The sequence below is a fragment of the Hyaena hyaena genome, unplaced genomic scaffold, assembly GCF_003009895.1.
Source record: "Hyaena hyaena isolate Hyena2069 unplaced genomic scaffold, ASM300989v1 scaffold_225, whole genome shotgun sequence".
Taxonomy (NCBI): Eukaryota; Metazoa; Chordata; class Mammalia; order Carnivora; family Hyaenidae; genus Hyaena; species Hyaena hyaena.
The window spans coordinates 1,347,756-1,375,121 of NW_024080857.1; the positions used below are offsets into that span (position 1 = coordinate 1,347,756).

Consider the following 27,366-nt stretch of genomic DNA (forward strand, 5'->3'; position numbering starts at 1 on the left):
ACAGTCAGATGGATCCTATTACATCACACTGGGTGTGAAGTTTAGAAATGAGTGGTAGAAAGGTGCACAAACCCGCAATTAGTCCATATTTAGGAAACCTTCTGTGGGTTCCAGCATTTTACACAGGCTTAGTTTTTGTCTCATTTCTCTCATTGGGCTTTGTCCATTAGAGAGAGAGACTTTTACCACCAAAAGCACAGAGAAAGAATAACAAATCATTATATTGGAATCAGCTTGTGACAGTTTGTGCTTTAAAAACATTAGTGCCTAAGGCATCAAGCACATCATAGATGCTCAATAAATATTTGCAGCTTGATTAAAATAATGTGGTTTCTGAAAACCAACCCCCATTTTGAAAAAAAAAACAACAAACCAAAACTATATGAATTTCTTTCCTCTGGATGGAGCAATGGGAATCCACAAATTAAATATGAACTCCAATTTGACTGGAGAGATTTTGCCAAAAAGAAAAAAAAAAACAAAACAACACTGCCACAGTAGCATTGGCACTTAACAGTGCATCAAAGATGTACTTTTCCACTGCAATGTCAACTGGTTCCTAAACCTGTTAGGTACCAGAGTGTAATCACTCAAATAGGAAATGAACTCTACTCCACTTCAGGAAAGGTACGATAATTTTATCTGAAAATTAATATATTTCAGGGAGATGGCCCTCTTATTCAGCATGCCTCAAAGTGATGCAGGCATAAATGTCGGGGGACCTCATTATATAACTTCAGTACGGAACTGACATGTGCAAGTGTATTTCTCCCACATCTGCAGTAGTTGCTTTCTAATATTTTATATTTTTACAGAGTAGTGACACCCCTGGGATGGCAAAGATGAGAATATGGGAGGTTAAGGATCATAAAACTTATACTAAAAAGGGATGTTCCTTTAGATCATATGAAAACCCCTTATCAGAAGGCAGTTAGTTCATTGACAAAAAAAGGCTTTATACATTCATAATTTTCCCATCTCACAACAGCAAAGGTTTCCAAAGAAAAGACTCAGTAGTGAAGGCCACACACTTTTTTTTTTTTTTTTTGCATTAGTTAGATACGTTGAAAATCAGAACCTTTAAAGCATCTTGTAAATGGGAGAAATGGAATTGGACCTGGGTAGGAGTGGGCACGGGGCGTGGTGGGAGATATCAAAATGGACATGGGACTTAGCTGTTGAAGTGGACAGCGAGGGAATTGGTGGGAGATGTTACAGCAGACCTGACCACTCTACCAAGGGTCTGTCAAGAACACAGTACAGGTATCAAAAAAAACAAAAAAAACCCTAAAACAAAACTAAAAACAAACCGCAACCTCGCCAACTTGTAAACAAGGAAAGCATTTCACAGACTCAAAGTTCAAGGGAAGTAAACGTCTTTAAATTATTTTTGTCAGTTCAACCCTGATTTAAAAGTATGGCTAGCAGAAATAAGCGCAGCTGCTGACATCCTGAGCAAGCAGCTGTCTTCTGAGAAGCAGCACTTCCAAGCCTCTTCTCAAGATGCCACATGAGGAGACACCTTCTCTCACTTGTCTCTATTCCACGATCCTGGAACATCGATTGCTTGCCATTTTGGTGTTGACAGTCTTGGCTGCTATAGATTTAGACGTGGAGAGACTGGAGGCGGGAAGGCAAATTCTCGGAGGATGCTACGTGCCACCTCAACGTTATTCTGGGCTATCTCTAAGGCTCTCTTCACTTCTTCAAAGGCATAACCCTCTCCCATGAGTTTCGCAATTTTTGCATCAACGTTTTCCAATGCTGCCTCGGGCCCGTGGGGTTTTCTGTGGTGGATTTCCGGTGCAGTCCTGCGGGGTCGTGGTTTAGGAGGTCTGGCTGGTGCTTGTGAACCATCTGCGTAGATTTTAAAAGACAGAGATGATGTAAACAATGGGATAAAAACAGAGACAACTTATTGGTATGATCTCATTCTGTATGAAAACACTGTTTTTCATTTTCTCCATAAACAAACTTTTTTCTCATTTTTATGTACTATTGTAGGGTAGGTTATATTGTCCCCATTTTGAACATTTAAAAACCGGAGTTAGAATGTATTGGAAGTTTGAGAAATTAATACAGATTTCTTCCCAATTCTACAGATTATTCTTTAAGCCATATAAAATACAGGATAGAAAAGGGGGGAAATTGAAAAAGAAAGAATGGGAACACAGCTTATTTTTTGTGACTATGGTGAAGGAACTTTCTTGGTAAGTTTCTGCCAGAGGAAACTGTTACAAGGCTGTCAACATTCCTGGAAGGGCACGCCCATCAGGTTCTCCATTCCACCCAGGTCACAGCACAACTGCTCTGAGTAAAATGCAATGTAGGGTCTCGGCCTACCTGATTTTTTAAGTTAATAATGCTGGCAGCTGTGCTGGGGAAGGGGGGGTGAACAGTAGATGCTTCGAGTCCACTGTTAGTTAACAGGCTGAACAGAAGTGAACTCAGTGCTTTAATCAATTACTTTATCCAGATTCCAACTTAGGAAGTTTTGCTAAAGAAAAAGCAAAGCCGGCAGAAACCTCAGCAGTGAAGATGCGGGCTCCAGATCAGTCCCCTGATAAGTTTCTCCAAGTTAAATCAAATGGCACTGGTAACCATGAATGGAGAGTAATCTCACTAAGAGAAAAAATGATAGCCCACCACGCCACACAGATGAGCAGGGCATGGGCCAGTAACTTGAAAAGGCACTTCTGTCGTGGAGTTGCATTATATCTATACTTGGTACTATATTTCAAAAGCCTAAATTAAAAAAAGATGAAAACAGTTGTCAAATTTATGCCATGCAATACATTTATGGGTTTAAGACTCTTTAAATATCTATGCTTCTTTAATATCTTCCTCAGGTCACTGACAAATGTCAAATGGTAAATCTAAGGACAGTTAAATAAATGAGGAAGTGAAGGTACAATCCAAATGCCTTGTGACTTGTCTCCATCCTCTCCTTCCTGGTCTCTGCTGCTTTGCCAACTTTCCCAATGCCTTCATGGGAAACTGTAAGCTGATATCTTCAATAATAATCAAATTTGAATTAAAAATTATCCATTCTTTTATATTTTTCTCAGAAGTCTATTTTTCCATGAGAAGGTAACGTAAAAATTATCCTGTTATAATTCTAGCAGTATAGCAGCATAGAATACATATGTGAAAGCCTCCAATATGAATATAGTTCCACACCAAACTGTATGGTAGTTTTATTTTTAAATTTCCCTTTCTTATACGATACTGCCCAGTTTGAAAAAAAAAAATATGGCTATAGATACAGCTTATTAAATTATGCTCATGTACAAGAACATACATTAATTTCTGGTTCTTGCTCGTCTGTACTGTTTCTTGCATGTGTAACTAAACATCTCAAGTTATTATGGTCTGCTAAATTGTATTTCTTGACTGTTTTCAGGTTCCATTTACTTTCTAATAAGTATTTCCATTATGTCATGCAGAGATGGACAATAAATTTTACTTTGGTTCTAATCATTTCCAAAAAAAAAAGATTAGAAATTCTAGCAAGATTTTCTTTAATCAATCACCACAGAATTCATACACTGAAATCTTGTCTGTTCTGATTTACTTTTGGGTGAGAAAAGTACCAGGCTTAAATATAAGTCTAAATTCCTTATATTCTACAGGTAATTCTTTAAGAGCTTTTCTAATACTGTTATTTTGCTCTTGTCCAAAATACTGAGAAGGGCACATGAATGTCAAGCATCTTTGAAAAGAACAGCTAAATATATCACAAGAGTGAGAAGGCTACTGTGGCAGCCAGAGACACACTGAATAGTATAACTGACAATGAAGTCTTAAGATTTAGAACTTTTAAATTTAATAAGCATATGTATTTTTAACTGAAGTAGAGCTGACATAAAATACTATATTTCAGGTGTACAACAGTGATTTGATATTTATATACATTACAAAATGCTCACCATAGTCTAGTTACCATCTGTCACCATAGAAAGTTATTACAATATTATCGACTATATTCCCTATGCTGTACTTATAACTGAAAGTCTGTTCCTCTTTTATTTTTAATGTTTATTTTTAAGAGAGAGAGTGTAAGCAGGGGAGGGGCAGAAAGGGTGTGTGTGTGACAGAGGATCTGAAGCAGGCTCCATGCTGACAGTAGAGAGCTGGACGTGGGGACTGAATCCACGAACTGTGAGATCATGACCCGAGCTGAAGTCGGATGATTAACCCACTGAGCCACCCAGGTGCCCCTCTGAGTTTATACCTCTTAATCTCCTTCAGCAATTCTGCCCATTCTCCAACCCCAATATAACCACTAGTTCTCTGTATGTATGTGTTTGTTTTCTTTCTTTTAGATTGTACATACAAGCGAAATCATATGATATTTGTCTGACTTACTGCGTTTAGCATAATACCGTCTAAGTCAATCCACATTATTGCAAATGGCAATGTCACTTTTTATGGCTAATATTCCAGTATGTCCTTCTGTGTGTACATATATCTTTATCCATTCATCTATGGATGGACACTTACATTGCTTCCAAGTCTTGGCTATTGTAAATACTGCTGCAATGAACATAGGGGTGCACACATTTCTTTAGTGTTTTCATTTTCTTTGGGTAAATAGGAGAAGTGGAATTGCTGGATAATATGGTAGTTTTATTTACTTAAAGGAAACTTATGTTTTCCATAGGGTCTACACTAATTTACACTCCTACTGACAGTACACAAGAGTTCACTTTTCTCCACCTCCTTCCAACACTTATTTCTTGTCTTTTTGGTGATGGCCATTCTGACAAGTATAAGGTGATCTCTCACTGTGACTTTGATTTTCATTTCCCTGATGATTAGTGATGTTGAGCATCTTTTCATAGGTCTAATGGCCCATCTATATGTTGTCTTTGGAAAAATGTCTAGTTACGTTCTCTATTTATTTACTATTTTGTTTTCTTTGCCCATTTAAAAAAAAAATCGGATTGGTTTTTTGGTGTAAAGTTGTAGGAGTTTATATATTTGAATATTAACCTCCTACTGGGTATATGCTTTGCAGACATATTTATTCTCCCATTCAGTAGCTTGCTTTTTCATTTTATTATGGTTCCTGTGCTGTGCAAAAGCTTTTCAGTTTGGAATAGTCCCAATTCTTTGTTTTTGCTTGTGTTACCCTTGCCTGAGGAGATAGATAAAAAACTGCTAAGACTAATGTCTAACAATTAGTGTATATGTTTTCTCTTTAGAGTTTTAAGGTTTCAAGTCTGACATTTAGGTCTTTAATCCACTTTATTTTTGTATATAGTATAAGAAACTGGTCTACCTTTCTCAATACCATTTATTGGAAAGACTCTCTTTTCCCCCATTTTATATTCTTGCCACCTTTGTCATACATTGACCATAAAAGTGTGGGTTTATTTCTGGGCTCTCTATTCTGTTCCATTGATGTGTCTATTTTTTTTTTTTTTTTTTTGCCAGTACCATACTGTTTTGCTATAGTTTGTAATATAGTTTAATATGGCAGTGTGATACCACAAACAGCTAAAGCAATCTTGAGAAAGAAGACTAAAGTTGGAGGTCTATGTGGAGCCATACAAATTTTCATACTATTTCTAGGTTCTAGGTCTGTGAAAATGTTATTGGCATTTTGATAGGAATCGCATCAAACCTGTAGATAGCTCTGGGTAGTATGGGCATTTTAATAGTATAAATTCTTCCAATCCATGAACATGATATTATCTAATCTCCATTTATTTGTGCCATCTTCAACTTCTTTTACCAGTGTCTTATGGCTTTCAGAGCACTGGTATTTTACCTCTTGGTTACGTTTATTCCTAGGCATTTTATTATTTTTGATGCAACCGAAAATGGGATTATTTATTTTAGAGATAGAGCATGAGTGGGGAAGAGGGGCAGAAGAGGAGAGAGAGAGAATCTTAGGCAGGTTCCATGCTCAGCACAGAGCCTGACATGGAGCTTGATCCCACAACCCTGGGATCAGTACCTGAGCTGAAGCAAAATCAAGAGTCGGGAGACCAATCAACTCCCAGGTGCCCTGGGATTGTTTTCTTAACTTCTCTGATAGTCCATGATTAGTATACAACATATTTCTCTATATTAAATTTTAATCCTGCAACTTTACTGAATTTATTTATCCTAATAGATTTTGGTGACGTCTTTAGATTTTCTGTGTGGTATCATGTCATCTGGAAATAATGAGAGTTTTACTTCTTTACCAATTTGGGTGCTTTTTATTTCTTGTCTGATTGCTGTGACTGGGACTTTTGGTATTATGTTGAATAAAAGTTCTGAGAGTAAGCATCCTTATCTGGTTCCTGATCTTAGAGGGAAAGCTTTTAGCTTTTCACTTTTGAGTATGTTAACTGTGAATGTGTGATATATAGCTTTATTATGTTAGAAGTACACTCCCTTTATACTTTGTTGGGAGTTTTTATCATGAATAGATGTTGAATTTTGTTAAATACTTTTTCTGCATCTACTGAGATGGTCATAGGATTTTATCTTTCACTTTGTTAATGTGCATCACACTGATTTGCAGATACTGAATCATCCTTGCATTACTGGAAAAAATCCCACCTGACTGGGGTGAATGATCCTTTTAACATATTTTTGAATGTTGTTTGCTTATATTTTGAGGATTTTGGCATCCATGTTCTTCTGGGATATTGGCCTATAATTTTTTTAATAGTATATTTGTCTGGTTTTGCTCTCAGACTAATGTTGGAATTGTAGAATGAATTTGGAAGTATTCCTTTCAGCTTTTTTTTGAAATATTTTGAGAAGGATAGGTATTAAACTCTTTTAAGTGTTTGGCAGAATTCACTGTCTGGTCTGTCTGGTCCTGAACTTTTGTTTCTTGAGAATTTTAAATCACTGTTTCAATTTCATTACTAGTAATTGGTCTATTCATATTATCTATTTCTTTCTCATTAAGTCTTGGATGATTATGTTTCTGGGGATTTATCTATCATTTCTTCTAGGTTGTCCAAATTGTTGGTGAATAATTCTTTTTCTTTTTAATTGATGGAGAGAATGGGGGAGGGGCAGAGAGAGAGGAGACAGAATCCCAAGCAGGGTCTTCACTGTCAGCGTGGGGCCTGATGCAGACCTGAACTCACAAAGCAGGAGATCCTCATTTGAGCTGGTATCTAGAGTCAGATGTTTAACAGCTGAGCCACCCACGTGCCCCTGAATAGTTCTTTGTAGTAGCCATTTCTACACTTTGTTTTTCAGTTGTTAATTTTCCTCATTCATTTATTGTGGGGAAAAAACTCAGGAATTCCCTGAGTTTACACCCATGGGTTAACAAGGCATACAGGAATGGAAGCCTCAGGATGAAAGCATCCAAGATTAGGTATTCAGGGCGGAAATGCCCCCCAACTTAGTACAATAGCAGAAAGCTGCTTTCATGGGAGGGAAGGACCAGCAGAGGTAAACAGGTAAACAGAGCTATAGACCACAGGAGGGGGAAGTTGCCCAGAGGGAGCTTATTAGCAAAAGAAAGGTTTCCTGTTGACCCTAAGGTAGCAAGCTCTATCTGTCTTATCTCCTAGGCAAGCTAAGATAAACAGACATGGTGCCTCCAGCCTGCCATAAACAACCATCTGCCCGGTGCCAGGATTTTGTTTTGTATTGACCCAGATTCCTAACACTGCCTATCTTCGAAACATCCTTTCCCTCACACACCCGAATTAATGTTCACGGTCTCATCTCTTTGTGCACATCCAGATCCTTATAAAAACGGAGCACGGACCCTTACACGGGCTCTTGTCTCTTCCAGGACAAATGCCTCTCTTGCATTTTAATCCTGTGTCCACTCTCTTGATGGACAGGAGAGAACTCCAGACCTAGGGTCTACAATAATTTCTGATTTCATTTGAATCCTTTCTCTTGATTAGTCTGGCTAAAGGTTTGTCACTTTTATTTATCTTTTCTGAGAATGAGTTCTTAATTTTACTGATCTTTTTCTACTTTTTTTTTTAAAGTCTATTTCATTTATTTCCACCCTGATCCTTGTTATTTTTTTTCCTTCTTTGAACTTTGGGCTTTGTTCTTTTTTCCAGTTCTTTAGATGGAAGGTTAAATGGTTCAAGATTTCTGTTGTTTCTTGAGGTAGGCCTGTATGACTATAATCTTTCCTGTTAGGATTGTTACTGCTGCATCCCAAAGATTCTGGGACATTGTATTTCCATTTTCACTTGCCTCAGGTATTTTTTATTTCCTCTTTGATTTCTTCATTGACCTACTGGTTGTTCAGAAAAGTGTTGTTTAGTCTCCATGTGTTTGTTTCTTCCAGTTCCTGTAATTGAGTTCTAAATTCATATTGCTGTGCTCAGAAAAGATGCAGTACATAGTTTCAATCTACTTACGTTTCTGGAGATTTTTTTATGGTCTAACATGATCTATCCTAAGAAGTTTCCATATGCACTTACAAAGGTGTATTTTGCTATTTGGAGATGAAATGTTTTATATAAATCTTAGTCAATTTGGTCTAATGTGTTGTTCGAAGACACTGTTTCCTTACTGATTTTCTGTTTAGTTAATCTATCCATTGATGTAGGTGGGGTACTAAAGTTCCTTACTATTATTGTATTAGTGTCAATTTCTCCTTTTATGTCTGTTAATATTTGCTTTGTGTATTTAGGTGTTCCTATGTTAGGTGCTTAGCTATTTACAATTGTTATCACCTTTTGTTAGATTGATTCCTTTATCCTGATATAATATCCTCTTTAATGTCTTTTTTGCCTAATGTAAATATTGCTACCCCAGCTTTTTTTTTTCTTTTCATTTTCATGGAAGTCTTTCTCCATGCCTTCACTTTCAGTTTGTATGTGTGTTTAAGATGCGAAGCCTCTTGCATCATATAGATGGACTTTTTTTTTTAATTTTTTTTTTTTATTTCTAGGAGAGAGAGAGAGAGAGAGACGGCATGAGCAGGGGAGGGTCAGAGAGAGAGGGAGTCACAGACTGAAACAGGCTCCAGGCTCTGAGCTGGCAGTCAGCACAGAGCCCAACGCGGGGCAAGAACCCACGAACCGCGAGATCATGACATAAGCGAAAGTCAGACGCTTAACCGACTAAGCCACCCAGGCGCCCCTCAATGGACTCTTTTTATCCATTCATTCACCCTATGTCTTTTGACTGGAGCAATTAGTCCACTTGTATTTAAAGATCTTATTTATAGGTATATAGTTACCGCTGCTTTGTTTTGTGGTTGTTTACACAGTTCTCTGTTCCTTTCTTCTCTTGCTCTCTTCCCTTGTGATTTCATGACATTTTTTAGTGTTATGTTTGGCTTTCCTTCTCTTTCTTTTTTGTGTATGTATTATAGGGTTTGGTTTGTTGTTACTATAAGTTTCATATATAACTGTCTATTTATATAGCAGTTTATTCTGACTGTCCCTTAAGTTTGAACTCATTTTGAAAGCACTATCTTTTTAACCTCTACCTTTTTAATGTGTTTCTGTAACACTGTTTATATTTTAATTATGTGTATTCCTTAATTGTAGATACAGTTGATTTTACGGCTTTTGTCTTATGACCTTCATAGAAGCTTTATAAGTAACTGAGCTACTAGTGTTACTATAGAAGGCCATTTTAATTTTTCTACTTAAGTCTCTACTTTCTTATAAGGCTCGTTTAATGATAATGAACTCCTTTATATTTTGTTTGGGAAATACTCTCTCTCCTTCAATTATGAATGATAATCTTCCCAAGTTCAGCATTCTTGGTAGTAGGTTTTTTTTTTTTTTTTCTTTTTCCCTTTCAGCACTTTGGATATCATGCACTCCCTTCTGGCCTGCAAAATTTCTGTGGAAAACCAGCTGAAAGTCTTATAAGTGTTCCCTTGTACATAGCAAGTTGCTTTTCTCTTGTTGCTTTTAAGATTCTGTTATCTTTAATTTTTGGTATTTTAATTATTATGTGTATTTGCGTGAATCTCTTTGGAGTCATCTTGCTCGGGGCTCCCTGTGCTTCCTGAGCCTAAAAATGGTTCTTTCCTCAAGTTACAGAAGTTTGCAGCTATTAGTTCTTCAAATAAGTTTTCTGCCTTTTTCTCTTCTCCCTTTTTGGGACCATTATAGTATAAATGTTAGTATGTTTGATGTTGTCCAAGAGGTCTCTTAACCAATGTTCATATTTAAAAATTATTTATTCTTCTGCTGTTCAGCTTGGATAAGTTCTACTAGTTGGCCTTCGAGTTTACGGATTCATTCTTCTGCATCCTCTAAGCTGCTGCTGATTCCCTCTAGTGTTTTTTTCAATTCAGTTACTGTATCCTTCAGCACGGATAGGTTCCTTTTTATATTTTCTTTGTTGAAACTCTGAGATCATTTGCTCTCCTCCCAAGTCTAAGAGCACCTTTAAGACCATTTAGTTTTTCTTCCCCCCCCCCCCCCCCCACCTTGAGGTTTTGTCTTGTTCTTTCATTTGGAAATTATTCTTCTGTCTCCTCATTTTGTCTGTTTCTGTTTTTACATATTAGGTAGAACAATGATGTCTCCTGATCTTGAAGATAGTGGCCTTGTGTAGAAGGTCTCCTATAGGGCCCAGAAGTACAGTCTTCCCCGGTCATCAGAAACAGATGCTCCAGGGGTATGCCATGTGGGCTACGTGTGGGGGTGGGGGGGCTAGCCTCTCCCAGCCCCAGGGCAGGAGTTGCTTTGGGGAGGAGCATGGTGGTCTTGACCACGGTTGCCCTCCAGGTGTAGCAGAGCAGGGGACATCTGTAGGAAGGGGCAGGGTGGGTCCACAGGGGAATGCCTGGGTGGGGTGAGCAGTGCTAGGAAAGCAGATGGAGGGTGTCTGAACGGGTGACCACCAGCACTGGGCTAGCTAGGCTAAAGGAGGGCAAGAAACATGGTGCCTGCCAACACTTCCATACCTGGAAAAAGTTTCTGCAGCTCTCTGCCCCTCCTGCACATGCTCTATGATAATAAATCTTCACTAATGGCACCAGTGCTTTTCAAAGTGGTGTTTTTGTGCTAAGTCTTAGAGGGAGTTTATGTGTGAGCCCTTTTAGAGTAGAGTGGAGTCTGAATTTCCTATGCCCTTCTGGCTCTTCTAGAGTTAAGCCCCCACTATTTTCAAAGATATTTTGGTGTCTCCTATTCCTGGTGAAGGTCCTAGGGTTGGTGGGGGAGGTACCCAGTGTGGAATATGAACTGCCTGCTCCTCAGGGAGGACCTCTGTCCCTGTGATATCCCTCCTGCTTGTGGGCTGCTGTGCCAGAGGTTTGGTTCGCAGCCATATTTCCTCTCTGTCCCTTCTACCCTTCTCAGTGTGGCTTTTCTTTTTACCTGTAGTTGTGGAAGAGCAGTTTTGCTAGTCTTTCAGTCATTCTCAGAGACAGCTGCTCTATGCGTGGTTGCAGACTTACTGTGTTGGAGGAAGAGGAAAGCTCAGGATCCATGGCTCTACCATCTTTTCCTCACCCTAAAGGTATGTATTTTTGATCCTAGTAGATGACACACACACACACAAATGGTCCCTTTTACCAGGGGGGAAAAAAAAAACCCAAGAAAGCCATCTGTTTTATAAGGCTGCTATAATTAATACTGGGAATGACTTTGCAGATGACTTTTCTTGAAAAAAAAATTCAAGAAATCTAAGTGAGGAAGCACATGCATGCATGCACACACACACACACATCTGAGGATTAAGTCAACCTTAGGGTAGTGAAGGTATCTCTGATCTAGAAACTGGTATTTTTTCTTTTTACACACAAAATATATTTGAAATATCAACTAGGGAAAAGTTGATATTTCGAATGACCTCTAGAAGGAATCGTGACAGATTCTGAAGACAGTTTCCTTAAAAAAAAAAAAAAAAAAGAAAAAGACCTTCTTAAAGCAAAGATTTATTTCCCCAATAGACATTTTCCCTAGAAATTCAAAACTCACATATCCCAGTTCATTTAAACCTCGTCCTCATTGCAATGTTAGGGCAATGTTCCTCAAAAACAACACTGACATCTCCTCAAAATCTTACACCTGCTTGAAATTTCAACTTTATCATGTATTAGAGCCTTCAAATGGAAAATGGACTCTGTTTCAACTTTTGGCCACTTGTTATAAATTTCCATTTATTAATGAATATATATTCAATCTGGCATATCTTAATTTTTTGTTCGATTGTTTTAATTGGGTAGAATAACTCTGCACCAGGTAACTGACAGCTACAACAGAGACTTGACATAGGTGAGGAACATCACAAAAGAGATGGGATTGGTCAGATGCATCTCATTTTGCAACGAAGATTCTGAGTGACCTTGAGCTAAGCAATTTACTTGTACAATTCTCACTTTCTAAATCTACTTTCCCATCTCATTTTTAGAGGTATTATTTATACCTTCTCAGTCAGGTAGTATGCAAATTAATTAAGGTAATGGCCTCTTCAGCACATATACAGAGCATTAAAAAGAAAGGACAATGAATTCACATCTGTGATAACTGCTATACTTAAATGTTATGGAACAGTAATTACTCTAAATTAACAGTAATGTCAGAGAAGTGTGGAAGAGGGGATAAAAAGCAGGGAACTTGTTGTCAGTGCCTAAATCTATACAAGGCTTTTAAGGAAGATCTGTTATAACCTGAACTAAGAGTCGAAATTAAAAAAAAAAAAGGGAGGGAATGCAGATCATTTTCATCATTAGAGCAAATTTCTTAAAAGCAATCCTTTCCACACCTCTCTTTCCAAACTTAAAGACAGCCTTCACTTTCCCACGTGTTATTTTTTACAATGTCTAAAGGAGACACCGGGTCCGTATTCCCTTCAGAATGTGTAGATAATAGGAAGCAGCAGGGAAACAGAAGATGAAACTCTCTCATAGTTCCTGAAACGCTGTTATAGTTTTGGAGTCCACTGGAATTACTATGCACTTTTCTGACTCTATAGGAACTTCTGCATCTGAATGAATGCCATCCTTGTGTATCCTGGTCCTGCTGCTCGTCATGGTTTTGAACTATGAGCAATGACAACGATAGCAAAGTAAGCACAGGAGTATCTGGAGCATGGCTTATAAAGCCATGTACCTCTGCGTGCAGCACCAGTGTTACTCAAGCATGTGAGAAAGTCTGTATTTTTTAACATACTAAAATGAATACAGATTTACCAAGGAGGAAAATGTAAAATTTGCATAAGTTTTTAAGATAAAACAGACTTTGAAGCAACTTCCTGATTGTCCACTTTTGGTTAAAGCCACAGTCCCTGTGTTGTTCACAGAAAATGTATCAACAAATGATATAGAATACATAATATATATAACATATATAGTTATAAATATATATCTCTCTACACATAATCTATGTATCTATACTTAAAATAGCTTAACATCTGACCGATAGTAACTGCCTTTTAGAAATTATTATGTGAAATCTGAGACATAATCTTTGTTAATGACTACTTCATGGATAATATTTAATACAGATATCAAGAATTAGATTGATTTTCTCAATTATGATATCTGAGAATTAAAAGAAAAATACAAATTTAACTGATCAAGGCATTAAATGAAATTTTAAACACAACACCATTATGACTTCATTATTTTACTATAAGATGGATCAACTAATTATGGAATTTATTTATGTCATTAGCTTCAATTGCTTTCCATAGAGATACTCTGATTTTATAAGCACATTTTAATCTAGTTTTCATTAAATTACAAATAAAATATCTTCACATATACAGTGGTAGCTAATTATGAGAGTAAGGCTAAAGTTATATAATGTTTTAATACATCCAAAAATTATTATAAGAGAATTGAATTATTAAATTTGTTAGAAAAAAGATTTCAGATATTGTGGTTTGGAAACTAGAACTGTATGTAAGGAAAGACATCTGAGGTAGTTGAATTGTGGTAAAACATTAGCACTAAGTTTTCCTTTGTTGAAACAGAAAGCAAAATTTTATACAGATAATTTATCTTTAAGCATTTTACTACTAAGGACTCTACCATTCCAAACTCTGAGTGAACTAAAGCCATGATTTTCAACTGTGATCTTAACAGAGATAACTACAGAATATTTGCTCTTAATATAAAATTCATATAATATTCTATGGCTTTCCTTTAACCTAATTTTAAAAAGCAGTATTGGAATTACTTCCTTTTATGAGGAGACTTCCTTGTCAGTATATCTGGTAATGAGAGCTTTTACCAAACACATTTAATGTAAGTCATGTACTGAAATTCTGGTTTTTTAGTATTATCTTCACTTGCCTTCTAAATACAGAGAAAATGAAAAAGCTTCCCCAGAACTAATGTCACACTTAATCAGTGCGAGCACAAACATATCATTATTCTACTATAATTTGGATTCCCTGGATTTTTAAAGAATGGTATTCAAATCATAGCACGTTATACCTTACAACAAGAGAAAAGTGAGCTGGAAAATTTATAAAAATGCACACCTAGCCAGTATGGATATCATGTGACTAATATATCCATGTGTAGAAATAAGATTAAAAGAAAAATGTCTACCTCACATACAGGTATATGCAAATTTAAGTTTGGTGAAATCCACTTTTTTAAAAATTATTTTGACATTCATATCATTAAAAATCAATTGTTACATCAAATAATATATTTTGGGGGAAGGAATACTTGGAATATTTGGAAGGGTGTTGGTATACGTTGACATACATGTATACATTTTTAGATAAGAAAATATTTTTAAATTTAAAAAATCTTTTTAATGTCTACTTATTTTTGAGAGGGAGACACAGAATGTGAGCAGGGGAGGGGCGGAGAGAGGGAGACACAGAAGCAGGCTCTGAGCTGTAAGCACAGAGCCCAACATGGCTAGAACCCACAAACCAAGAGATCATGACCTGAGCCAGTCAGAGGCTTAGCCGACTGAACCACCTAGGAACCCCACTATTTTCAAATTACAAAAAATATTTTTTTACAGAAAGTTGATAAATAAGTCACTATCATATTTAGAACATCATAAAAGACAAGAGAAACTGAATTTGTAGGAATCCTTAAAGGTCATCATAAAAAGGCCTTAATGAAAACACGTCACTGCAAAATAAGGGCTATTAGAATCCTAAAGGCACATAGCACCCAGTCTCAAGTTTTCAAATGGTGAGACCTAATCCAAAAGACAAACCCAGTCCCCTCTGCTCCTGGGAAATACACTAGTGTACAGCCTGTTAGTCCTGTGAGCTACATGATGACAAATACCTTGATGGAAAAAAGAATCTTTTTTTTCTGTGGTTGGACTGTGTTTGTAAAGAGAGTTTAGGGAGGTTGAAATATTTGATGTTACAGCTAGCTGTGGCCCTCAGAGTAATAATCAAGACGATTTTATCACTCTGGCAAAAGCCAGGTAAGGCTTCTGGTAAATGCCTTTTTGGGTATATTTCCACAAGGTTGTGACTCAAAGTTCCTCCTTGAAATTTCTATTGTAATGCTAATCAGAATTGCTACCATCTGAAATCATATGTGAATGATGTTCCTCTGGGCTCTACAACGCCCGCCCACATATTATGAAGCAAAACTGTAAAGAAGCTGTGTAAATACAGCAATTTGGTCACAACTCTTCAAAAAACTTAAATACATGTTTCTTTTAATCCAGAGTTGGTGGCAGTGAATACGTCATTTTAAATCAGTCATGGTACTTTCCTCAAGGGTATAGTTTAATGTTATTTCCTTAAGGGATTTGCTTCATTCTCTTATATAGAGGCTGTCAGATAATTATATAGAGGCTGTCAGATAATGTCACTCCTTAAGTTTCACATTTTTTCATCTGTCTGGAAATCTAGCCTTTTGACTAGTGTTTCAATAGCCACCCATGGATCTATCTGAAATCTTGGAAGGATTAGAAGTAAATAGGTAAGACAGCATGGACCAAAATTTGAAAAAGTTAATAAAATTTTCTATACATTTCTGAGAGATCTTAAAATGTTAAAACATGTAAAACCATAGAGGGGCTTCTACTTCTGCTATGCAGATCATCAAGTACCTAAGAATTACTGTGTTAATAATTCTTAAAGCACTCATTAATCATCTTGATTCCGAGGTCACAGAATGTATGGCTATCACTATTAACAAATCTTCTGTGAATTGAGCTGTGAGCTTTAAAAAAATCTTGAAAGGGGACAAAAATCTACATAGCAAAACTTCTGATGTTTATAACTAGGAGACACAAAAATGTTTATAACGCTCAAAAAAGGTGTGTGTTCAATTCTGGTCCAAAATGGCAGTGTAGGAAGACCCTGACCTCCCCTCCTCAGTGGGGACACACCAACACTGCGCCTATTTATAAAGCAATTCTTGAAGAACTGAGGGCTAAGAGACAGCTTCTGCACAACAAAAGAAGGCCCACAGACAAAACAGCAAGGGAGATGGAGACGTGGTAATGAAGGGAACCCGCACTGTCAGCCCTAGGGCACAGAAAAAAAAGCCATGGTTTAAAAGAACAACTAGAAGCTAAAGGGACACGCCCTAAAACCCTGGCAAACAATGGGAAAGCTGCTGAAACTCTCCAGGTTGGAGAGGCTGGTGACCACGCAGTTCACTTCCCCCTCCACCTTAACAGAGAGGATGGGAGCAGGGTCCAGGCACCTTAACTGGACTGCCACCTCACTGAGCCCCGGGTCCCTAGCCCGACCGGCCGGAGCGTCCCACAAGGCAGCCCTGGAGTGTGCATCCCGGTCAGCACTCAGCTCCAGCTGCTGCACGGAGGTGGCACAGGTACAAAGAACCCTGGAACACTTCCTGTACCACTTCAGCTTCAGACGGTTGGCCTTGGCACCCCAGGGTGCAGGGTGCTCTGGAAACTTCTGGCTCACGCTTGCACTGGCTCTGAGTGCCCTGGGCACCTGCAGCCGATGTTGGCTCCGGTCACTCCCCCAGGGCACCTCTGCACAGAGCATCCTGTGACATCCTGGCTTGCACCCACTCCAGCTGTCCTGCCAGGGCGTTCTCTGCTTGGAGAGCCCTGAGGCCACCCCAGTCCATGCACACTTCAGCTTAGGGACCTCAGCCAGCCAGTCAAATGCAACAGGCACACAGTCTATATAAAGGAGGACCATATACAAGACTGTTTCATCATGTTGAGAAGTTGCCATTCCACCTAATTCATAGACACCAAAATCAACCAAAATAACAAGACAGAGAAACATGCTCCAAATTATAGACAAAACCACAGAAAAAGAACTAAACTAACACAGACTATTAGGCATATTGCTTAAGAGTTTAATAAACGTAAAAATGATCACTGGACTACAGAGAAGAGTGGAAGAACTCACTTCAACAAAGAGATAAACATATAAAGAACCAATCAGAACTGAAGAATACAATAACTGAAATGAAAAACATACTAGAGGAAATAAACAGTACTTTAGCAGATGCAGAAAAACTGGATCTGGAAGACAGGATAATGGAAAGCACCCAAGATGAGCAGCAAAAAGAAAAAAAGAATTCAAAAAAGGACTATAGGTTAAAGGATCTTTTGGACAACATCAAGCAAACATTGACAACATCTCTAACCTAGGGAAGGAAACAGAAGATTCAGGAAGAATTCAGGGAGCACACAGTTAAAAACAAGGTGAACCCATGGGGTCCACACTATGACACATATTCAGTATGATGTCAAAGGTTAAACATAAAGAGAATTTTAAACACCGCAAGAGAGAAGCAAAATGTTATATACCAGGGAAACCGCACAGGCTGATCTCTCAGCAGAAACCCTGCAGGCCAGATGGCAATGGCATGATACATCCAAGGTATGGAAAGGAAAAAAAAACCTCAACCAAGAATACTCTACCCAGAAAGGTTGTCACTCAGAATGAAAGGATAGAGTTTCTCAGACAAAAGTTAAAGAAGTTCGTTGGTGCTAAACCAGCTTTAAAGGAAATGTCAAAGGAACTCCTTGGAGAGGAAATGAAAAGGTCATAATTAGAAGAAAATTATGAATAAAAAGATGTAAACTATGAAAACATATACATAAAATGTGGAGGCGGGAGTGAGAATGTTCTTTGAGCATAGGTTCAAATTTAAGTGACTATCAACTTACTAGAGACTGCTATATGCTTAGGATGTTTATATATGAACCTTGTGGTAACCACATACCCAAAATCCATAATAGATACATAAAAAATAGAAAGCTAAGCATTAACACTATAGAAAGCATCAATCACAAGTAAAGAGAGAAAGGGAGGCAGGAAGGAACATAAAAACTATAAAATAACCCAAAATTAATAAAATGGCAAAAAGTACATACCTATCAGTTAACTACTTTAATGTAAATGGTCTAAATGCTCCAATCAAAAGACACAGGACAGCCAAATGGATAAAAAACAAGACCCATCTGTATGGTGTCTACATGAGACTTGCGTCAGATCTAAAGACACCTACAGCCTGAAAGTGAAAAGATGAAAAAAATTCCATGTGAATGGAGATGGGGGGAAAAAAAAAAGCTAGGGTAGCAACTTATCAGACAAAATGAAACAAAGAAGGGCATTACATAATGATAAAGGGGTCACTCCAACAAGAAGATTTAGTAGTTTTAAATATCTATGCCCTGAACATTGAAGCACCTGGATGCATAAAGCAAATATTAACAGACATAAAGAAACCGCACTATGATTGGGGACATTAACACTCCACTTACTTCAATGGATAGATTATCCAGGCAGAAAATCAATAAGGAAACAATGTCTTTGAACAACCCATTAGACCTGATGGACTTCAGATACATGCAGAATATTCCATGCAAAAATATCAATACGTATTCTTTTCTAGTGCACATGGAATATTCTCCAGAATAGAGAACATGTTAGGTCACAAAACAAATCTCAAATTTAATTAGAATGAAATCCTATCCTACATCTTTTCCAACCACGTGTTATGAAACTAGAAATCAACCACAAGGGGAAAAAAAAGGAAAAAACTCAAACACATGGAGGCCAAACAATATGCTACTAAACAACCACTCAGTCAACAAATCAAAGAGGAAATAAAATAATATATGGAAACATGAAAATGAAAACACAACAGTCTAAAAATCTTTAAGATACTGAGAAAGCAGTTCTAAAGGTAAATTTATAATGATCCCGATCTACCTCAGAAAACAATAAAATCTCAAATAAATAACCTATAACCTCGCAACTAAAGGAACTAGAAAAAGAAGAAACACAGAACTCAAGGTTAGTAGAAGGAAGAAATAAGAAAGACCAGAACAGAAATAAATGAAATAGAGACAAAAAAGAAAAAGCACTGCAAAAGATCAATGAAACCAAGGGCTGGTTCTTTGATAAAAAACAACAGACAAAGTTCATAAACCTTTAGCTGGATCATTAAGAAATAAAAACCAAAATTAGAAACAAAATAGAAGTAACAATTGAAACCAAAGAAATTTCACAAAGCGTTAGTAGAAACTACTACTATAAAAAATTATATGCCAAAAAAATGAACAAAGTAGAAGAAGTGTATAAATTCCTAGAACATCAAAATCTTCTGAAACTAAATCAGGATGAAATAGAAACTCGAACAGACCAATTACTAGTAATGAAATTGAATTGGTAATCAAGTCACAACAGTAGTTCAGAAATAAATTAAAAAATGAAGATTCATAGGTGAATTCTACCAAATATTTAAAGAAGAGTTAATAATACCTATTCTCCTCAAACTATTAAAAAAATAGAAGCTTCCAAATATCTTCTGCAAGGCCAGCATTACCTTGATGGCAAAACCCTGAAGGCAAAGACACCACCCACAAAAATATTACAGGCCAATATCCTTGAGGAACATCAATGCAAAAGTCCTTAAAATATCATTAAACCACATTCAAAAATACATTAGTAGGATCATTCACCATGATCAAGTGGAATTTACCCTAGAGATGTTTCAATATTTACAAATCAACATGAATATATCACATCAACAGAACAGGATAAAAATATTATCTCAATAGATTCAGAAAAAGCATTGGATAAGATTCAACATCTGTCTGCTAATGATAAAAACACTCAACTAATTGGGGTTACTGGAAACACACCCCAATGTAATAAAGGCCATATATAAAAAATACACAGCTAACGTCATACTCAATGGGACAAACTGCACTTTCCCCCTAAAATTAGCAGGAAGACAAGGATGTCCACTCTTACCACTTTTATTCAACACAGTACTGAAAGTCTTAGTGACAGCAGTCAGAGAAAAAAAAGAAAAGGCATCCAAACTGGTAAGGAAGAAGTAAAGCCGTCACTATTTGCAGATGGCATGATACCATATACAGAAAACCCGAGACTCCACTAAAACCTGCTAGAATAAATGCATTCAGTAAAACTGCAAGATACAAAATTAATACACAGAAATCAGTTGCATTTCTATACACTAATGATGAAGTGGCAGAGATATAAATTCTCATTTAAACTGCACCAGAAAGAACACAGTACCTAGGAATAAACTTCACCAAGGAAGTGAAAGACCTGTACTTTGAAAACTGTAAGACACTGGTGAAAGAAACTGAAGATGACACAAGCAAATGGAAAAATATTTCATGTTCATGGATTAGTAGAATTAAAATGTCATACTACCGAAAGCAGTCTACAGATTCATGAAGTCTCTATCAAAATACCAACAGCATTTTTCATAGAACTAGAACAAATGGTACTAACATTTGTATGGAGCCGCAAAAGATCCCAAATAGCCAAAGCAAATCTTGAAAAAGAAAAACCTAACTGGTGGTATCATAATCCTAGATTTCAAGATACACTACAAAATTGCAGTAATCAAAACATTATGGTACTGGCACAAAAACAGACACAAAGGTCAGTGGAACAGAACTGAGAGCCCAAAAATAAACTCATGATTATACGGTCAATTAATTTACAACAAAGGAAAGAATAGACAATGTGAAGAAAGACTGTCTCTTTAACAAATGGTGCTGGGAAAGCTGGACAGCTACTTGCAAAAGAATGAAACTGAACCACTTTCTTACCCCATAGACAAAAACAAACGCAACATGGATTAAATATGAGTCCTGAAACCTTAAAACTCCTAGAAGAAAATATAGACAGAAATTTCTTGGACATCGACCTTAGCAACATTTTTCTATCTTAGATAGGTCTTCTCAAATAAATGATTGGGACTACACCAAAATAAAAAGCTTTTTCACAGTGAAGGAAAGCATGAAAAAACTAAAAAGTAACCTACTGAGTGAGGGAAGACATATGCAAATGATATATCTGATTAGGGGTTAACATTCCAACTATATAAAGAATTTCTCAAACTCAACACTTCTCCCCCAAAATAATAAAAAAAAAAAATGGGCAGAGGACCTGAATACATTTTTCCAAAGAACATATGCAGATGACCAACAGACACATGAAAAAATTTTCAACATCACTACCAGGGAAATGCCAATCAAACCACAATGAGATCACCTCACACCAGTCAGAATGGCTAGAACCAAAATGAGAAAAAAATATAACAAGTGTTGGCAAGAATATGCAAAAAGGAACCCTCAAGCACTGTTGGGGGGAATATAAATTGGTGCAGACGTTGTGGAAAACAGGCTGGAGTTTCTTCAAAGAATTAAAAATAGAAATATCGTATGATCTAGTAATTCCACTACTAGTGTTTGCCCAAAGAAAACAAAAACACTAATTTGAAAAGATAATATGCACCCTATGTTTTTTGCAGCAGCATTATTTATGATAGTCCAGATATGGAAGGAGCCCAAGTGTCCACTGATAGATGAATGGATAAAGATGATGTGTGTGTGTGTATATGTGCATATATGTGTACATATATGTGTGTGTGGTAACAGACCCATAGAGAACAAACTGATGGGTACCACAGCGGAGGGGTATGGGGGGGATGGGCAAGATCAGTAAAAGTGAACTGGAGATATAGTCTTCCAGTTATGGAATGAGTAAGTCATGAGGATAACAGGTATGATACAGGGAATATAGTCAATGATATAGTAATGGCAGTGAATGGTAAGAGATGGTAGCTACACTTGTGAGCAAGTGTATGGTATAGATTTATCAACTCCCTATGTTGCACACCTGAAACTACTGTAACATTGTGTCGACTATACGTCAATAAAGAAAAATGTGTATTCAGCATAACCCAAATGTCAGCTACTCCCCCTTCCTTCTATCCATCCACTCCTCTACTCAGCCATCCACCTATCCAAGAACCATGTGCCACCTGTGGGGATACAGCAGTGAAGCAAACAATACTCGTATCTTCAAAGCGTTAATATTGTAGCAAGGAAGATGGACAAATAATAAATCAAGCAAACAAATGAATGGAATTTCAGGCAGTGACAGGTGCTATGCAGAAAAATAAAGCACAAGAGGAGTGCAGAAAGGGACTGCATACTGTATGGGGGACTATATTAGACATGGTGGTAGGGGAAGGCCTCTCAAAGAAGCAAACCAGTGGCCTCTCGTTATTATCGGTTAGGAGTGTGACTGGTATTTACTGAAACGGCACATCCTTCTCTCATTCCACTCAACAGCTCACAGGGGAGCAGTGCAGCATTGCCTTTAAATAAGGTTGGAAAATTAATAGTTTGGTGCTAATATTAATTCTAAGGAGAATTCTCCCTTTAATAGAGAAATAAGAGAATGCAGCAAGTTGATGTACGAAGAGGTTTCTCCCATTTCTCATCCTGGTGCGGCAGAACAAAAGTTAGAGGAGGAACAGACTCTCAATCAGAATATGCTTTACTGAGTGAACAAGGAAAATATGAAGGCTTCATTGTTTTTCTTCTTTGTGAGGCAGTTTCTTGGGAATCTGCTTATAAGTTTTATAAGCACATTGCAAAGTGACAAAAATACTTTAGGCTGGCGGTGCTAAAAAGATTCTGTAATGAATAAAAAGGTGCTCCGAAAAGTGACAAGCTCTATATAAACACAAGGAAGCAGTATTACTATTATTAGCTAACTCACCTGAAGATGAAGGAAGCGGATCATAGTCCTGTGATGCTCTGTTGGCTTTGACGTTTTCGCCTGGCAATCTCCTAGCAGGAGGCAAAGGAACTTGGCCACTTGCTGGATCAAAAAAGGGATCTTAAAAGTAAAGATAATTTTCAAATTAAAATGATTATCTCTACCAAGTGGCTGAAGGAAAAAATCCTAGAAATTCTCTATAAAGATCAAAGGTTTTGGACATAAATTAGAAAATAATTTCATGACTGATATTAACCATTTTATAATCACTTGCCTATTTCTAATTTATTCATCACTTGCTCAAAAATGCTCTTCCTATTTATTCCTCGATAATACGAAGTACTAATTTTATATTTAAAATTTTCAGATCTTAATAATAAAATTCTTGGGGATAAAACCTGCTTCAAATTGTTATTTTCTGTCCCTTTCTGTCCTATACATGAACAGACGCTGTTGTAAAAAATGTCTTTTTGAGTTTTGCCTATAAGTGTCATTATCAAATCAGTTAATCTTTAAAATGGACCTGACATTTGGGATTTGTGAGGATTAAATGAATTCATGTATATAAATCTCCTGTATATATAAAGTGTCTTTTGAAACACTACTATATTGGGCATCCTATGCTAAAAGTCTTTATTTTTGAGAGAGAGAGAGAAGGGAAGGGGGACAGAGGATCTGAAGCCAGACTCTGTGCTGTCAGCACAGTTCAGGGCTTGAACTCACCAATCGTGAGATCATGACCCGAGCGTAACCAGCTGAGCCACCCAGGCACCCCAGAAGTCATTTTTAACTGGCTCACTAAATAGTAAATTCAATCGATAAAAATTTATTGCTATTATTAACATTAAGGTTTGCATATACACTAAAAAGTGACATTTTCAACCACCTTGGCAGTCAGAGAGGGGCATCTGAAAAAGTGCAAATTATGAATTGCACACAAATTAAAAATTATTTTCTACTTCTAATGATGCTTATTAACTGGAACCGAAGGCAGAAAAATATTTGTCAGTGGTACTATATTAAATTGTTAGGATCATAAATCTAACTGATTTAAAATTAGTAGTATATGGATCAGAATCCATAGAACTGGCTTCAGTTCTGAGTAGGTCCACATTACCTCTGCTATTTCTGATTCACTGATAATGTACTTAGCCTGATAATGTACTTCGTACTGATAATGTACTTCACTTCTATCGCTGGATCCTCTGTTTTTGTCTCTCATAGATTACTTTCTTTTATGTTTGCCAGTATTTCCAGAGGTGCTCTAAGTTCTTTTGAGGGTAAGGTTCTTGGGTCACTCATCGTGTTTGAATTATATCCTCTAACGCACAGTACCAAGCACGCTGCTTGGCAAATAGCCTAAACTTCAAAAGTATTTGCTTTTTTTTTTTTTTTTTTAAATATTTTTATTTATTTCTAGGAGTGAGAGAGAGACAGCATGAGCAGGGGAGGGTCAGAGAGAGAGGGAGACACAGACTATGAAACAGGCTCCAGGCTCTGAGCTGGCAGTCAGCACAGAGCCTGACGCAGGGCTCGAACCCACGAACCGCGAGATCATGACCTAAGCGAAAGTCAGACGCTTAACCGACTAAGCCACCCAGGCGCCCCAAAAGTATTTGCTTTTAACTACCAGAAACAAACCCAAGTTGACTAATATTTTTCATAAATTCAAAATTGGTGAAAACTGAAATGCTACCAAAAGGCAAAAATTGTAGATATTAAGGATCTGATTATATTTTATTGTTTGAACATCCCTTTAAGTTTGTCATTAAGAATACATAAGGATTTGATTATTTATAAGAAGAAAATGAACACGTATTTATACTGATTTTTGACTAGATAATGTAAGGCAAGAGTTGACATCTTTGATTATTATTTTCCTCTTTTGAGTACAGTAATTATAACTAGCTTTGCTGGAGACTTTTTGACCTAAATAAGGCAACTAAACTTGCTTTCATTAAATTCAAGATTAAAATTAGCGTTAGATTTTGCACTTTCAATATCTGAAGAGTCAATGGTTCAGCCTCATTAATTTTGCTGAAATATTTTAGGAAACAATGAGAAGGTAAATCAAATGCCATGCAACAAATGTTAATATTTTGATTTGGAAGAGTAACCAATGGAACCAAGTATGGTGATTTCTGCATAAGTTTAGAAATTTCTGCAGGATTTAGATCGAAATATTCAATAAAATTTACTTTCAGTTACTGTGCATTTTAAACATCACAGATATAACGATAGGTCAGAGAAAAGACTGCATTTTACAATACACATACTTTTTGAAAATTTCTTTAGGGTAATTTATAGGTTTGTCAGATATGCTGTTACTAATCATGCATTTAAGACTAAACATTAGATTCTGGATATACTACAGGGTCATAAATAGACTATAAAATACAGCTGTATGATACTGCTCCATTAAATGATTTCACTTAAAAAGCCACTAGATGTATTAAAAATATTCTCATAAATAGCAAAAATACTTAGTTCAATTCTGAATCACTACCATATGTCTTCCTTCATGCTAACTTTGCTACTGGGCAGGTACAGGGCACACTGGGCTTCTACCGTAAGTTGTAAAGTTGAAAGTATTCATGCTTCAATGGGAAAAGACAGACAACACAATTACTATGCAGAGTGCGATAATCAACTGTCTCCTGATAAAAAGAAAATTTGAAAAGCAATAAGGTTCTTAAAAATAAATTCTTCAAAAACTAATTAAAGTAAAATTTTATATCCACGCTTAGAATTAAAAATGTACAAATTGAAAATACCATAGCCGATGTACCATTTTTATTGTGATAAAAGTTTGAGAAATGAGTGAATAAACATGATGGGAATTAATCTATTCCAAGCAGCAGGGTGCTATTGCCTGTGATTTACAGTATGGTAATGCTAAATTGAAAATTTAATACTTCATTTAAAGATTATAAAAATCTAAGGAAAGACAGGGAGGAAAGGTTTGCTCACTATAAAGAAAGTGGGAAAATCTACATCAACCAAAATTATGCTGTGTAAGAAGGAAACCTATCAAATGATTATCGAGGAAGAAGCACTATGGATGGAATGCTTTTCTTAATTCTTTTTTTCATTATCTGAAATGCTTCCAAATTTTTACTCAAGTGTAGAACAAGAGGCAAATAAAATTAGACAGTTGAAATAGTGGCATATTTCCTCCGGGGCTGTCCAAAGGCCATCTGCAAGTTTTATCAGTTATCCTCCAAATTTTAAAAGAACATCAATACAGGATCTAATAGATAGGAGGGTTTGAAGAGCTGTAGGTGAAATAAAATTCCTCCTTCTCTGTGGCCCTCAGTCTTTAACTCATATGCATAAAATCCACACTATGTAGTGATCTGGTCACTGATTAAATCCTCCAGTATTAGAGAACTCACTACTCCTCTGAGATATAATAGTTCTGTAGAGAAGTTTTAAGAATTCTTTAAGAATTTAGGAAATTATGATGAAATGTCATTCTTAATTATTCTCTGGTCTGCCTTGGGAGGAGACACTGGGGATATCTGACCCTTCTTTCCCAAATATTGTAACTAGATACAACTATAGATCTCTATATATAGATCTATATCTATATCTATATCATCTATATCTATATATCTAAGGTCATCTCTTTAAATGTTGCAGCTCCTTTAACCTGCTATAGTTTTTTGCGATCAGGTGTAAATTTCCTTCAGCATCCTGGCTGCCTTCCCCTAGGAAGACCCCAGCTCAGATTTTCTCAAACTTGAGCATTCCTCACAGTCCCCCAGAAGGCATGTGGAAACACAGACGCTGGGCCCAACCACCAGAGTTTGTGATTTAGTTAGTCTTCCGTGAAGTCTAAGAATTTTAATTTTAAACAAGTCCCCCTGCCCTGTGGGATGCCTAGGTGGCTCAGTGGGTTAAGCTTGCACTTCATTCAGCTCAGGTCAAGATCTCACGGTTCAGGATTTCAGTTTGAGCCTGTGTGGGCTCTGTGCTGACAGCTGAGAGCCTGGAGCCTGCTTTGGATTGTGTCTCCTTAGCTCTCTGCACCTCTTCCACTTGTGACATTTCTCTCTCTCTCAAAAATGAACAAACATTAAAAAAAAATTTTTTTTTAAACAAGTTTCCTGGTGACACTGATGGTGTTGATCTGAAAACTACAGTTTGAGAGCCAATCACTGCTGTAGCCCATCTGTCCTTGAACCGTCACCACAGTGGTCCCATGCCAGCCGAGCACTGGAGAGAACCTCACCTCCTCCCTCCGATCCGAACTCTGTGGGTGCAACCCTCAAATAGCCACATCATGACAGAAAGTGTTTCATAAAGATCACAGTTAACAAGACCACCCAAGTCCCCTTCAATAACTCTTGCTAATGATCCAAATATTCTATTTTACGTATGAAATTGCATTTCTGGATCCAAATGGAAAACTTTCATTTGACTGTAATAAAGTCAAATTTGCTGGCTTTTAGAGCTGAATTGTGA

The 27,366-nt window shown here is 37.0% G+C and overlaps 1 protein-coding gene across 4 annotated transcripts in view; it reads right to left on the bottom strand.

The window, feature by feature from the left end:
• Positions 1–203: 203 nt before the first annotated feature.
• CBLB (Cbl proto-oncogene B) overlaps positions 204–27,366 on the bottom strand; it is a 222,592-nt gene continuing 195,429 nt past the window's right edge. For all 4 annotated transcript variants that reach the window (XM_039243216.1, XM_039243213.1, XM_039243214.1 and 1 more), the window contains 2 exons: positions 22,900–23,019; positions 204–1,857 (listed from right to left, as the gene is read on the bottom strand). In XM_039243216.1, the coding sequence (XP_039099147.1) occupies positions 1,598–1,857; positions 22,900–23,019 (380 nt within the window). In that variant the 3' untranslated portion in view covers positions 204–1,597. The remainder of the gene's footprint in view (positions 1,858–22,899; positions 23,020–27,366) is intronic.